This window comes from Nicotiana tomentosiformis, chromosome 1 (assembly GCF_000390325.3).
Source record: "Nicotiana tomentosiformis chromosome 1, ASM39032v3, whole genome shotgun sequence".
NCBI lineage: Eukaryota > Viridiplantae > Streptophyta > Magnoliopsida > Solanales > Solanaceae > Nicotiana > Nicotiana tomentosiformis.
In genome coordinates this window covers 77,008,979-77,022,453 of record NC_090812.1, presented here as the reverse complement: position 1 = coordinate 77,022,453, position 13,475 = coordinate 77,008,979, and the positions used below count along the sequence as shown (strand labels likewise).

General features: G+C 41.0%; 1 protein-coding gene across 1 annotated transcript; it reads right to left on the bottom strand.

Moving 5' to 3' along the window:
• Nucleotides 1-535: 535 nt before the first annotated feature.
• On the bottom strand, nucleotides 536-3,540 carry LOC104097384 (cysteine protease RD19A-like). Its single transcript, XM_009603938.4, has 4 exons — nucleotides 3,003-3,540; nucleotides 2,784-2,903; nucleotides 1,402-1,648; nucleotides 536-956 (listed from the first exon to the last, which is right to left on the bottom strand). Exons 1-4 carry the CDS (start codon nucleotides 3,468-3,470, stop codon nucleotides 682-684), a joined length of 1,110 nt encoding a protein of 369 aa, XP_009602233.1. The 5' UTR covers nucleotides 3,471-3,540; the 3' UTR covers nucleotides 536-681.
• Between the last annotated feature and the right edge of the window lie 9,935 nt (nucleotides 3,541-13,475).

The window sequence follows — 13,475 nt, the reverse complement described above, 5'->3', positions numbered from 1 at the left end:
GTTATATTCACTCTGATTTCTAAGGTTGATAGAAGATGCGAAAATCAATTTTTTGTCACTGTTTGTCTACTCTTTGCTTAAAATACGGAAAATTTGATGGCCTGAGAGCAAGTGACTCTTTAAGTATAGAGTTTCCATCAACAAGTTCGGTTTTGACAAGGTTGACTTCTCACTCGCGCTGGAGATATTGTTGGTAAGACGTTCTAGTTATTATCTGGAGGGCTTTGATTGGAGAAAATAGGATTCCGAGTTGATCTTTCTGAATGGTATGTTGCAGAACTCCCAAAGCTGCGTTAATAAGAACGGTGATAGGGACAGCCACGTTCCTAGTGTAAAACAAAATTTAGCTGCTGCAGATGAAAGTTACCTTCCCATTATTGGGGAAAACATATGCATATGAATTATGGAGTTTTATTGACGTGTTCGGGAAATGTTCAATAGAGAGCGAAAAAACCAAGGGCGTCAGCTGATATCTGAAACACATCAATTTCCTGCATCCTGAACACCTATCCAGTTAATGAGTAAAGAGCCGAGGGGACGAAAGTGCTTTATTTCGGAGTTTTGGTATAGGAAATTAATGAAATACAAATTGTCTATTTTCTTGAAGCAATAACAATTCGAATGGCCCAATTGATTGATGGGTCCTGGAAAATACTAGCTACACTTAATTTACAGTGATTTTCAGTGTGAGCTGGTACTAACAGCTGCAACTGTTGAAACCATTGAATCCACTCCGCAAACATTGCGTCCTCTACAGATTTTGTAGTATCCGTTTTCACCCCATTTCTCTCCCCATGAGTTCTTGATGATCCAGTATGGTTTCTCTTTCATTCGAATGGGAGAAAAGCCAGTACCATAACCCACTAATAAGACACCATGATCCAACCTCTTAGAGCATATATATGGGCAGGAAACTCCGCCAACGTATGTCTGCATGAACACTGCATTGATCGCCACTGCAAGCCAAGCAACAAAAATGCTTTCAGAAGTTTACATCAGTGAAAAATTGAAAACCATTAGCATAAGAAGAGTAGTACATAATTCAAAATCCCAAAAATGCAGTTTCAAGCTACATAATTGGGTCTTTCACATAATTTTTGTTGTTTATAAAAAAACAAATATTTATATTATATATATTAATAGTTAAAAGATTTTGTTACGGCTATCGGTGAATTTAAACATGTGATAGCAAGTTAATTATCATTTTAACACATTACTAATTAAAACTTATCAAAATAGTTACCTGTAATTATCTAATAAGTGACCTGATTGTGTAAATACCTTTTACATTCCGGTGCATAAATATGACAATCCAAGTATGTACTTTGACAATATCAAGTAAGGACAAAGAAAGAAGCATAATGATAGGCAAATTGAAAAGTGTTTTGAGAGACTATTTACCAGCGAGAGGACCATTCTTGACAAGATTAGCAGCGATTTGTTCTTCGTCAAGGGAGACAACGCTAAAGTTAGCAACTTTAGCAGCAACCTTGGTGTTGTCAAATTTGCAGGTTCCACGATCGGTGCCAGTGTATGGATAATCTCCTTCTCGCATAAGTCCACCAGCTTTGAGAGTGTATTCAAAGGCACTATTCATTAGGCCACCATTGCACCCTGCGTCACATGAACCTTTTTCTTCTGGATCACACTGCAGATAAATGGAAGGCCAAATTATACATTTTTCATATGACACGAGAGAGGTAAATATGGCGAGCTAGTGGTCTTATTAACTCTGTATTCAATCCCATTTCTGATTATAAATTGGCAGACACCGCAAATAGCAACAAATTCAAGCCTAAACCTTATTGTGAGTTTGAACAGCTTTTTCCAAGTTGGAAATTATGCTATACAAACAAATGATTATATAATGGCAGTCAAACAATGGAAATTTGAGAAGAGTTTTATAAACCTATCTCAATAACTCAACACCTTTCTATTTATCCTTGTACATCTCTCACCAAGTTGGCATACACGAGCTTAAACTTGAAACTTCAAGTAATGTTAAAAATATATTCAGATGCAGACAATTTTAGGATGCGATTTCCTCATCATCCACACAATTTTGTCCGTGGTCATCCTCAGAGTATCAATTAGTCGAATTTCACCACCAACCATAAACTAATCATAAAACAACTCTTCCTCCTCTCCCTTAAGATGGGTCCCCCCTCCCCACCCCCGGCCATCCGCCAAACAAAGAAGAGGAAATTACTCTTATAAATTAGTGTCTGTTTTTTACATCAACAAAGACAATCCTCAATTCTAAGTGGGGTTCGTTAACTCTTATAAGTTAGTTTGACTAGTACTTTTTACATTTACGTTACCTTCCTTAGTTTCGGCATGCAGAGTCGATGGAATAATTCCTCCTCTATAAATATCTTAACTAAGTGTGTTCCATACTTAAAAACTTTAAAGTGAGACGGAATCAGAGCAAACACTTTAATTTATGCTGTTAGTGTCCTTCACGCTATCAATTTTCTTTAACTAAGAAAAAGATGACAGCTATGGACCAAATCGTGTGACACACACAACCTCGTAGCTAAGACGCATCATTAAAAGTTACATGAAGGAAATAAACAAAGGACTTTACAACATTATCAAGTCAAATTAAGTTTTTTTTGCTAAATAGTAAGTTCCAACAGAAGAATTTCCATTACTGAGGAGAAAATTAGGTCGCCTATAATTATAATTTACCACACAACGTCCCAGAAAAAAAAGAAAAACAGTAACTCTATTGACAATATATTCATGATTTTAAGCTAAGATAAAGAGGAAGAACGTCAAACCTCGTGATCACAGTCCACAAGTTGTTGCTCGCTGAGGCTTACAAGCTTCCCTGTAGAAAGATAGTTGGCACCTTCTAACGCACCAGTGGTACTAAATGACCAGCATGACCCGCATGAACCCTAGTTTCAATCAAACAGTAAAAATTAAGTACCTAATTATCAATTAATCCAACCACTTCACGTATCAGAATATATTAGCATGAAAACACTGATATATACCTGATTCTTCACTGGCGTGACGGCACCGTGATCTCTCCAATCGAAATCTGAAGGGAGATCCTCAGTAGGAAGAACAGGAGCTTTATTGGCATCAGAAGGAAGCCGGAGCCGGCGGTTAACTCCTAGAAACTTCCGGCGGAACTCGGCCGGAGTCAAATCGGAAAACTGAGTCACACCGTGAACCGCGGAGGGATCAAGCTTCTGGTGGCGCATTGCGCGGCGCAAGTTAGCCTTGAACACCGATAATCTGTAATGATGCTCCTCATCGGACGCGTAGGTTTTTCCGAACCTCTTCTTGAAAATCGTGAAGTGATGATCGACGTTTAGCAAGTGATCGTCGTCGTTGCCTATGACTTGACGGATTAATATGCCGTCGTCACCGCCGTTAATGTAGCCGTTAGCGGACACCAAAAACGACGTCGTTAAAAAAAGAGAAAATAGGAAAATTAAAGAGAAACGAAGAGCCATTGTTGATTTTGGAGTTCTCTTTTCTCTTGTGTTTCGTTTGCTATATATACATACAGAAGAACATGTATCTATCCACCATTCTCCGAAAAGTAGAAGGTTGCTTGAAAAGGAGGTGACCAATATCCAATAAAAGAACGCCACGTGGCGGATAGTCACTCGATCAAGGAATGGTAGTTGCTTCTCGGCGTGGTTTTGGGCAGTTTTTTTTAGTTTTGAGTCGTTTCTGAAAAAACAAGACCGAAAGGCAAAAATTATCCTTAAAGTTGTTGGCTTAACAAACAAAGGTCCTTAGTCCTTACAAAAGCAAAGATCAAATTAAATAAAGAATAAAGATTATTTATATTGATTTAATATGATTTTTAATTCAAATGCTGTCGAAGAATTCTATGTCAGAATTTTTGTTTTGTCCTCAATTCTTATCATCACTTAGTCAGCATCAAATTTCAAGCTTCGGCCAATAGGCTTATCTACATAGATTTTATTCGACGTGAATTTTTTAAAACAGAATGGTTATGAAAGAGAATTTTAAATTTTGTAAGGGCTTGAAAAAATACTAACTACTCTCTCTTGTCTCTCGTTTTCTTTTTTTCAATTTATTATTCCAAAAACTGATTATATTTCCTTTTTTGAAAATTATTAATCTTAACATTCTTACTTTACGCATGATTTGTTGGAAACTACTTGGTATAAATTTCATTCAAATAAGTAAAAGACATGTATATTGTACCTTGAATATATTTGACTTATTTCTTAAGCTCCGTAAAATGGGAGAGAGAGTACTCTCCCGTATTTAATCTCTTAAACACTTAACATCAAACACAATTTGATATGTTTTAACTTACCAAATGCGGAACTCCTATCGAAATTTTAATACGGAAATTAGTCAAATTTTTTATAGTTTATAAATTGATACAAGCTATAGAGGTCGTCATAAATTAGTTAGCAGTTGAGACAGCTTCCACGAAATTTCAGTTACCTCTTTGGATTACATAAGCCAATTCCATAACTACATCATTCAACTTTCCCAGAAAACCAACCTATTGATACTGCACCAAACAGATTATATTGACAAGAAAAACAAAAGGGATGTTCCATTTCTGGAAAAATTATTCGCGAATTATAATACAAAGATCATAGTGCAATGTCTAATAGTTATAGGATTATTCGCTAGAGTTTAGACTTGTTCTAGTATAAGATATTAGTTCATCATACTTTTCCAAAAATACCTTTAATTTGACCTGCATTATGTAACTTTATACCTGCACTGTTTGTTTTATTATTATCTATTCTAATTATTCAATTAAATAGTGATATTAAGTGGGTAACTAAACTGAGGTATAGGAAAACTTGAGATTTAATGCCAAAAAAAGTTGAATTCTTTTCTAAATGAGAAAAGTTTATTTAAGAATGTATATGGTAAAAACCGAGTTTTCCCTTCGTATGACTAATCGAGATTGGAACATGATAGACCAAGATTCAACTTCGTGTAATATCGAGCCATGATGCGAAGTTAGGTTGCCAAGCTCGTGACCCAGAGACCGATCAAGATCGAGATCGGCTAAGATCGAGGTCGAGCAAAATAGAAACCGATCAAGATCCAGATCGGCCAAGATTGAGGTCGAGCAAAATAGAGAGCGGCCAAGATCGAGATCGAGCAAAATAGAGACCGATCGAGATCGAGTTCGGCCAAGATCGAGGAAAGCTTATCGAGCCAAAAAAATAGAAAGCCGGGATATCCGCAATTGGGGGAGAATCTCGGCAGAAATCACGACGCATATCAAGGAGAGGCCAATTAATTAATCTATCATGGTATTCCTTGATGTATTTAGAAATTATATTAAGAATAGGACTTCCCTACTATATAAAGGGGGTCTGATCATTTGTAGAATGGATTCATGGATAGAATAAAAAAAAAGCAATATACTGCCTTTCTTCTCGTTTTCAATATTCAGTCATTCTGTTCTTGTATTAGTTTACCCTCCATTTACTTGGAGGATGATCAAACTTGAGGGCCTGTGCGAATTGATTCATTCGGTTTGCAGCCAATTTCGATACAAATATTTATATTTTCTCTATTTATACCAAGCTATATATCACGTATCCATAAAATCACATACAAATTCAATTGTTATCCATTTTTCGGGTAAACAGTTTGGCGCCCACCATGGGGCTAAGGATAATAGTGGTTATTTGGTACAAATCTCTATAAAACACATAATTTTATACTTGCTCTTTGAAGTGTCTTTGATTTCAGGCTAAAGATGACGAACTCTCAATTACTCCCCATGTATATCGACAACAGATCTGGCCATCAAGGTGAGAATAACAACGTGACGCCCGGTGATGTAAAGTCACCCGCTGAACCCGTTGGGACTCGGGCCGTGGATCTAATTGACGTTAATTCACATGTGGTCATCGACGCAAACCAACATATTGGTCCCGAAAATAGCGTCCATGGTAGAACCCGATCTGCAGCTCGAAATACCCAAAATATCGGAGAAGACGGGATCAACCTACGAATGATCTTCGAAATACTGCAAGCTCAACAGGTGGCAATAGCTCAGTTGCAGAGCCAAACCCAGGTATCGAGCAGGGCTGAGCCCGGTCCACCTCAAGAGGTCACCCACAGAACGGGGCCAGCCATGGTAAGATCAAATGAACATGAATCGGGGACTAATCCCGAAATCATAAAAATGCTCGAGGAATTGACAAAGTGGATAGAGTCAGGGGAAAAGAAGATCGAAGCAAACGATAAAAAGGTCGAAACCTATAATTCCAGGGTAGACCAAATCCCTGGGGCGCCCCCGATACTGAAGGGACTGGATTCAAAGAAGTTCGTGCAAAAGCCTTTTCCTCCGAGCGCGGCTCCAAAACCGATCCCTATAAAATTTTGTATGCCCGAAATACCAAAGTACAACGGAACGACCGATCCAAACGAGCACGTAACCTCTTATACGTGTGCTATCAAAGGGAACGACTTGGAAGACGACGAGATCGAGTCTGTTTTGCTGAAAAAAATTCGGGGAGACCCTGTCAAAGGGAGCGATGATATGGTACCATAATTTACCACCTAACTCTATCGATTCTTTTACCATGCTTGCAGATTCTTTTGTAAAAGCACACGCCGGAGCTATAAAGGTCGAGACTAGGAAGTCAGCTCTTTTCAAGGTAAAGCAGAAAGATAACGAGATGCTCAGAGAGTTTGTGTCTCGTTTTCAAATGGAACGAATGGATCTACCACCGGTCACAGAAGATTGGGCCATTCAAGCTTTCACTCAAGAACTAAATGAACGAAGCTCAGTGGATTCACAGTAGTTGAAATAGAACTTGATTGAGTACTCGACTGTTACCTGGGCCGATGTGCATAATCGATATCAATCGAAGATTAGAGTCGAAGACGACCAGCTGAGGGCTCCATCCGGGTCCGTTTATCCTATCAGGCCCATTGACAGAACCAAAAGGGACATTGATCAAGATCCAATATTGAACAGGGATCGATACCAGCCATATAACGAAGATCATAGGGGCAACGGACCCGGGCGCAACCCTGTATGAGGTGAAAAGAGAAATGATCAAGGCTAGAGCTCTCGAAGGCTCATGATCAAGAATAGTTTCGATCAGCATACCGGACCTAAAGAAGCACCATGATTGTCGGAATATAACTTCAATATTGATGCACCCACTATCGTATCGACTATCGGATGCATCAAAGATACTAAATGGCCTCGAACTCTACAGACCGAACCGGGCCAGAGAAATCCCAACCAAATGTGCAAGTATCATGGCACCCATGGCCACAGAACGGAAGATTGCATATAGTTGAGAGAAGAAGTAGCCCGGTTATTCAATGAAGGGCATCTTCGAGAATTTCTAAGTGATCGGGCCAAGAATCATTTCAAAAATAGAGAGTTCAATAGACAAAACGAGCAAGAAGAACCGCAACACGTTATTCACATGATTGTTGGAGGGATCGATGTTCCCCAAGGGCTAGTGTTAAAACGCACTAAGGTGTCGATCATAAGCGAGAAGCGATCTCGGACTCGAGATTACATACTGAAAGGAACCTTGTCCTTCAATGACGAAGATGCAGAAGGGATCATGCAACCCCATAATGATGCACTAGTAATATCTGTACTCATGAATAAGACTCAAGTTAAATGTGTGTTAATTGATCCAAGTAGTTCGGCCAATATCATTCGATCGAGGGTCGTAGAACAACTCGGCCTACAGGACTGGGTTGTGCCCGCTGCCCTAGTGCTAAACGGATTTAACATGGCATGTGAAACTACTAAGGGCGAGATAACTTTGCCAGTAAACGTGGCCGGGACCATCCAAGAAACAAAGTTCCATGTGATCGAGGGCGACATGAGGTATAACGCCCTGTTCGGGAGATCATGGATCCACAACATAAGAGTAGTGCCCTCGACCCTTCACCAAGTTCTAAAATTTGCAACACCCGAGGGAATCAAAACCATCTATGGGGAGCAACCCGCCGCAAGAGAAATATTTTCCATTGAAGAAGTGACCCCGATATCGTCACTCTCATCGATGAAGGAGTCAAATTTGAAGGGTAAACGAGAGGCCAAATAGCAATCACAAACGCCGGCCTCGACCCAACTAGAGAAGCAGGGGACTGACGAAGATGATGATTATGGGGTCCCTCGATCTTTCATAGTCCCCGATGACTCTGACGCTACCAAGTCAACAGTCGAAGAGCTAGAGCAAATCATACTAATCAAACATCTCCCCGAACGAAAGGTATACCTGGGCACGGGGCTAAATCCCGAGCTCAGGAAAAAGCTTATTCAATTTCTTATAACTAACATGGATTGTTTCGATTGGTCCCATCTCGACATGACAGGGATCCCACCGAAAATCACCACCCATAAACTAAGCTTGGACCCGAAGTTCTATCTGGTGAAGCAACAAAGAAGACCCCAGTGTGAGATCAAACATGCTTTCGTCAAAGACGAGATAACCAAGCTTCTTAAAATAGGATCTATCCGCGAGGTAAAATACCCTGAATGGTTAGCAAACGTAGTAGTAGTCCCTAAAAAAGGAAACAAACTTAAAATGTGTGTAGATTACAAAGATCTAAATAAAGCATGCCCCAAGGATTCTTTTCCTTTGCCTAATATCGATCGCATGATCGATGCCACAGCCGGCCACGAGATTCTCAGTTTTCTTGATGCCTATTCCGGGTACAATCAAATACAGATGAACCCGGGTGATCAGCAAAAGACCTCGTTCATCACTAAATATGGTACCTATTGCTATAATGTAATGCCATTTGGATTAAAAAATGCTGCCACTTATCAACGCCTAGTAAATTGAATGTTCGAAGAACAAATAGGGAAATCTATGAAAGTTTACATTGATGATATGCTAGTTAAGTCCCTGCGAGTAGAGGACTATTTGAGGCATTTGCAGGAAACTTTCAGTATATTGAAGAGATACAACATGAAGCTGAACTCGAAAAAATGCGTGTTCGGGGTCGGGTCAGGCAAATTTCTCGGGTTCATGGTGTCCAATTGAGGAATCGAGATCAACCCCGATAAGATTAAAGCTATCGAAGACATCACAACAGTTGACAACGTGAAGGCCGTGCAAAGGTTAACCCGATGCATAGCCGCCCTGGGGCGATTTATCTCGAGGTCCTCTGATAAAAGCCATTGATTTTTCTCGTTGCTGAAGAAGAAAAATAACTTCACATGGACCCCGGAATGCCAGCATAGGCCTTGGAAGAGCTTAAACGATACTTATCGAGCCTGCCACTGCTTCACACGCCAAGGGCGGACGAACAACTGTACTTATATTTGGCAGTATCGGAGGTGACGGTAAGTGGAGTCCTAGTTCGGGAAGAACGAGGTACGCAATTTCCTATTTATTATGTTAGCCGGACCTTAGGTGAGGCCGAAACTAGATATCCCCACCTAGAAAAATTAGTGCTCGCTTTGATAAGCACCTCTAGGAAACTAAAACCATACTTTCTAAGTCACCCATATGTGTTGTAACAACTTATCCACTTCGAAATATTTTGCATAAACCCGAGTTTTCGGGACGGTTGGCCAAATGGGCCGTAGAAATCAGCGGGTATGATATTGAATATCGACCCCGAACAACAATTAAGTCTCAAATTTTGGCAGACTTTGTTGCTGACTTTATGCCGGCCCTAGTACCCGAGATCGAAAAAGAGTTATTGATAAACTCGGGTACGTCCTCAGGAATCTGGACCCTCTTCACGGACGGTGCTTCGAACACAAGAGGGTACAGACTCGGCATCGTACTAAAACCACCCACATGCAATGTGGTTAGACAATCTATTAGAACTGCGAAATTGACTAACAATGAGGCCGAATATGAGGCCATGATTGTAGGTCTCGAACTGGAAAAAGGCTTGGGAGAGGAGGTGATCGAAGCCAAATGCGACTCTCTCCTCCTGGTGAATCAGGTTAACGGAACCTTCGAGGTTAAGGAAGAACGAATGCAAATATACCTAGATAAGTTACAAGTAACTTTGTATCGGTTTAAAGAATGGACTTTGCTATATGTGCCTTGAGATCAGAATAGTGAGGCCGATGCCCTCGCAAATTTAGGGTCATCGGTCGAGGACAACGAGCTCAATTCGGGGGCCGTCGTGCAACTCATAAGGTCAGTAGTCGAAGAAGGCCACGCCGAGATAAATTTCACAAGCTTGACCTGGGATTGGAGAAATAAGTACATAGAGTATTTAAAAACCAGAAAGCTTCCCTCAGATCCGAAAGAATTGAGGGCCCTGCGCACGAAAGCAGCACGATCCACTTTGTCCGAAGATGGAACCCTGTTCAGAAGAATGTTTGATGATCTATTGGCGATACGTCTGGGATCGGGAGACACCGAGTATGTTCTAAGGGAAGTTCACGAGGGCACTTGCAAAAATCACTCTGGTGCTGAATCATTAGTTCAAAAGGTAATCAGAGCCGGCTATTACTGGATCAACATGGAAAAAGATGCGAAAGAGTTTGTCCGAAAATGTGACAAATGCCAAAAGCATGCACCAATGATTCACCAACTTGGAGAACTTCTCCATTCGGTCTTGTCACCATGGCCATTCATGAAGTGGGGAATGGACATTGTTGGCCCCCTCCCATTGGCACCAGGTAAAGCTCAATTTATTTTATTTATGACTGACTATTTTTCTAAATAGGTTGAAGCGCAGGCTTTCGAGAAAGTTAGGGAAAAGGAAGTCATCGACTTCATTTGGGATCACATCATATGTCAATTTGGGATGCCATCCGAAATTGTGTATGATAACGGGAAACAATTCATTGGCAACAAAGTGACCAAATTCCTCGAAGATCATAAGATCAAAAGGATCCTATCAACACCTTATCATCCTAGCGTAAACGGACAAGCCTAATCAACCAACAAAACTATCATCCAAAACCTTAAGAAGAGGCTAACCGACGCCAAAGGAAAGTGGAAGGAAATTCTACCCGAAGTTCTTTAGGCATACCACATAACCTCGAAGTCCAGCACCGGGGCTACCCCATTCTCGTTAGTTTATGGCGCTGAAACTCTAATACCGGTCGAAGTCGGAGAGTCGAGTATCCGGTTTCGATATGCAACAAAGGAATCAAATGACGAGGCCATGAATACGAACCTAGAACTATTGGATGAAAGGCGTGAAATCTCCCTCATCCGATTAGCCGCCCAAAAGCTACGGATCGAGAGATACTACAATCGAAGAACCAATCTTCGATATTTTAATATCGGGGACTTAGTGCTAAGAAAAGTCAACCCCAACACCAGAAATCCTAATGAAGGGAAATTGAGTCCGAATTGGGAAGGACCGTACCAAATTCTCGAGGTCACCGGAAAAGGATCCTACAAGCTTGGAACGATGAATGGGGAAAAACTATGAAGCAATTGGAACATATATCACCTAAAACGATACTACTGCTAAGGTACGCCCCTTTTTCATTCCTTTTCAGATTAACACTTGCAGGTGACCGACAAGGGATAATGATGGATTTTTTAGCGAACAACACGAAGTCTTTAGGTCTGAAAGCACGTGTTGCACTCTTTTTCCCTCAGACCGATTTTTGTCCCAAATGAGTTTTTTCGGAAAGATTTTTAACGAGGCAACGACGAATCGTGCTAACTTAGAATCAAGCCTGATTACGAATCGGCATCGAAGATCAATCCAACAATATCCGAGGTTCCTTTGCAATCAACCTCAAATACTGAGGGCTACTCTTGGATACATTTATCTTTGAATATAAACTCTAGCGAGGAAACTACTTCACAAAGGGAGGGTTTAGATAGACAGGATTTATTGTAAGGGCCAAACGGTCAAAAGCATTTATCTTCAAATATAAACTCTAGCGAGGAAACTACTTCACAAAGGGAGGGTCTCGATAGACAAGATTTATTGTAAGGGCCAAACGATCAAAATGAGTCGTGCCCACATAGATCGTCCGAACCCTGACGTAAAACATGTACGCATGTATGATTGTCTCAATTGAGAATAAAGAGAAGTACTTTTCTTGCAATCATCTTATGTTTTAAATTTTTTTCCTCTTTACACATCAAAGAGCTTCGTACTTCCGAAAACAACAAGCCCAAGGGCAATAAATAACCGGAATACGAATGATCGCTCCCTCACTCGGGGACTGCCGTCCTCGGGAGCAAAAGACCTAATAGGCAACGCCCCGATTTATGAAGGTCACGGCCACCCCACTCGGGGACTATTATCTCGGGCAAGCCCGGACAAAACGGGAAAACAAGCCCAATGGGTGGCTCCTGAACTAAAAGGCTACAGCCAACTTAACACGGTTCGGAGACGTCCGAAACCCGTAACAAAAATAGGCCTTCGAAAAAAGAGAAAATTCTTTCCAACCGGCTCTAAAGGCTACCCTCGTCTAAAATCTCAAAACTTAAGATGTTTTCGGGAAAAAACTTTGGTAACCTCGCCCATTAACGCCTTTACCCAGAAAGGCAGTAAATGCAAGGTTTGTTCGAACCCTCGAACATAACCTTATTTTATGCTAAGGCATTTTTTAACCTTTGTGAATACAAATGACAAAACAAAGGAAAAATATGAAAGCTGAAAGGGAAAGAAAAACCTTATATATAATAGTTTTTTACAAAGGCCAAATCGGCCTAAATACAAAAATTTACAACGGCCAAAAACAGCCTCAGAAAAAATTAAAAAACAAAAAACCTAAAATCCTAAGTGGCTTGGTCTTCATCGGAGGTTGCATCTCCATCCTCAGGATCTTCTCCGTCTTCGGATTCACTTGAGCTCTCAGAGTCTTCCTCAGGGAAGGCCAGCCTTCCCCTTCTGGTTCAGGAACTATGGCCAAAGCTCCCTCTTCGACCTCCGCCAGATCGGAGGACTATGGTATCGAAGTACCAGCCTGCACGCGGGCCACTAATTGGGAATTATCTTCCTCTTCTCCTTCTTCGGGCTCGCCCCTTAATTGACTGATTAATTTCGAAGACATAACACCGGTGTTCCCCTTGGGCTTGCTAGACTTCCTCGCTGGTTTTTTCTTTTCCGAGCCCGGGGAACTCGGAGCCCCTTTTCTTTTCTTCTCTTTGGCCTGCTTCGGAGCAGGTGGAAAGACTTCTTCGTTACCAGATGGTGGCCTCATTGCAACATCCTTTCAGAGGCCTGCAAAAGAAAAAGATGAGTAAGCTCGAAGAAAAGCTTGAACGATTACCGTTCTAAGAAGGAAACTCACCATGGTTACGGGCCTCCCATCGACCCTTTGACAACTCCATCCAAGCACGCTCTGAGTACGACCTCTGTAATACGAGGCCTTCGACCCATTTTCTAAGATCCGGAATTGGGTTCGGCATCTGGGCCACAGCTGCAACGCCAGAAAAAATCAATAAAAAAGAAATAAGAAGAAAAGCAACGAGATTAGAACCTTCTGAGCAAAGTGCTACTTACGTTTCATGTTCCATTTCTCGGGAAATGGCATGTATTCAGCAGGGATTAGATCTGAAGTCCTTACT

What these genes read in the sequence shown, in the direction of transcription:
- LOC104097384 (XM_009603938.4), bottom strand. Translation starts at nt 3,470, where the DNA reads ATGGCTCTTCGTTTCTCTTTAATTTTCCTATTTTCTCTTTTTTTAACG. An exon ending in TTGTGGACTGTGATCACGAG is followed by an intron (nt 1,649 to 2,783) that starts GTTTGACGTTCT and finishes ATTTATCTGCAG; the next exon opens with TGTGATCCAGAAGAAAAAGG. An exon ending in CAAGAATGGTCCTCTCGCTG is followed by an intron (nt 957 to 1,401) that starts GTAAATAGTCTC and finishes CTTGGCTTGCAG; the next exon opens with TGGCGATCAATGCAGTGTTC.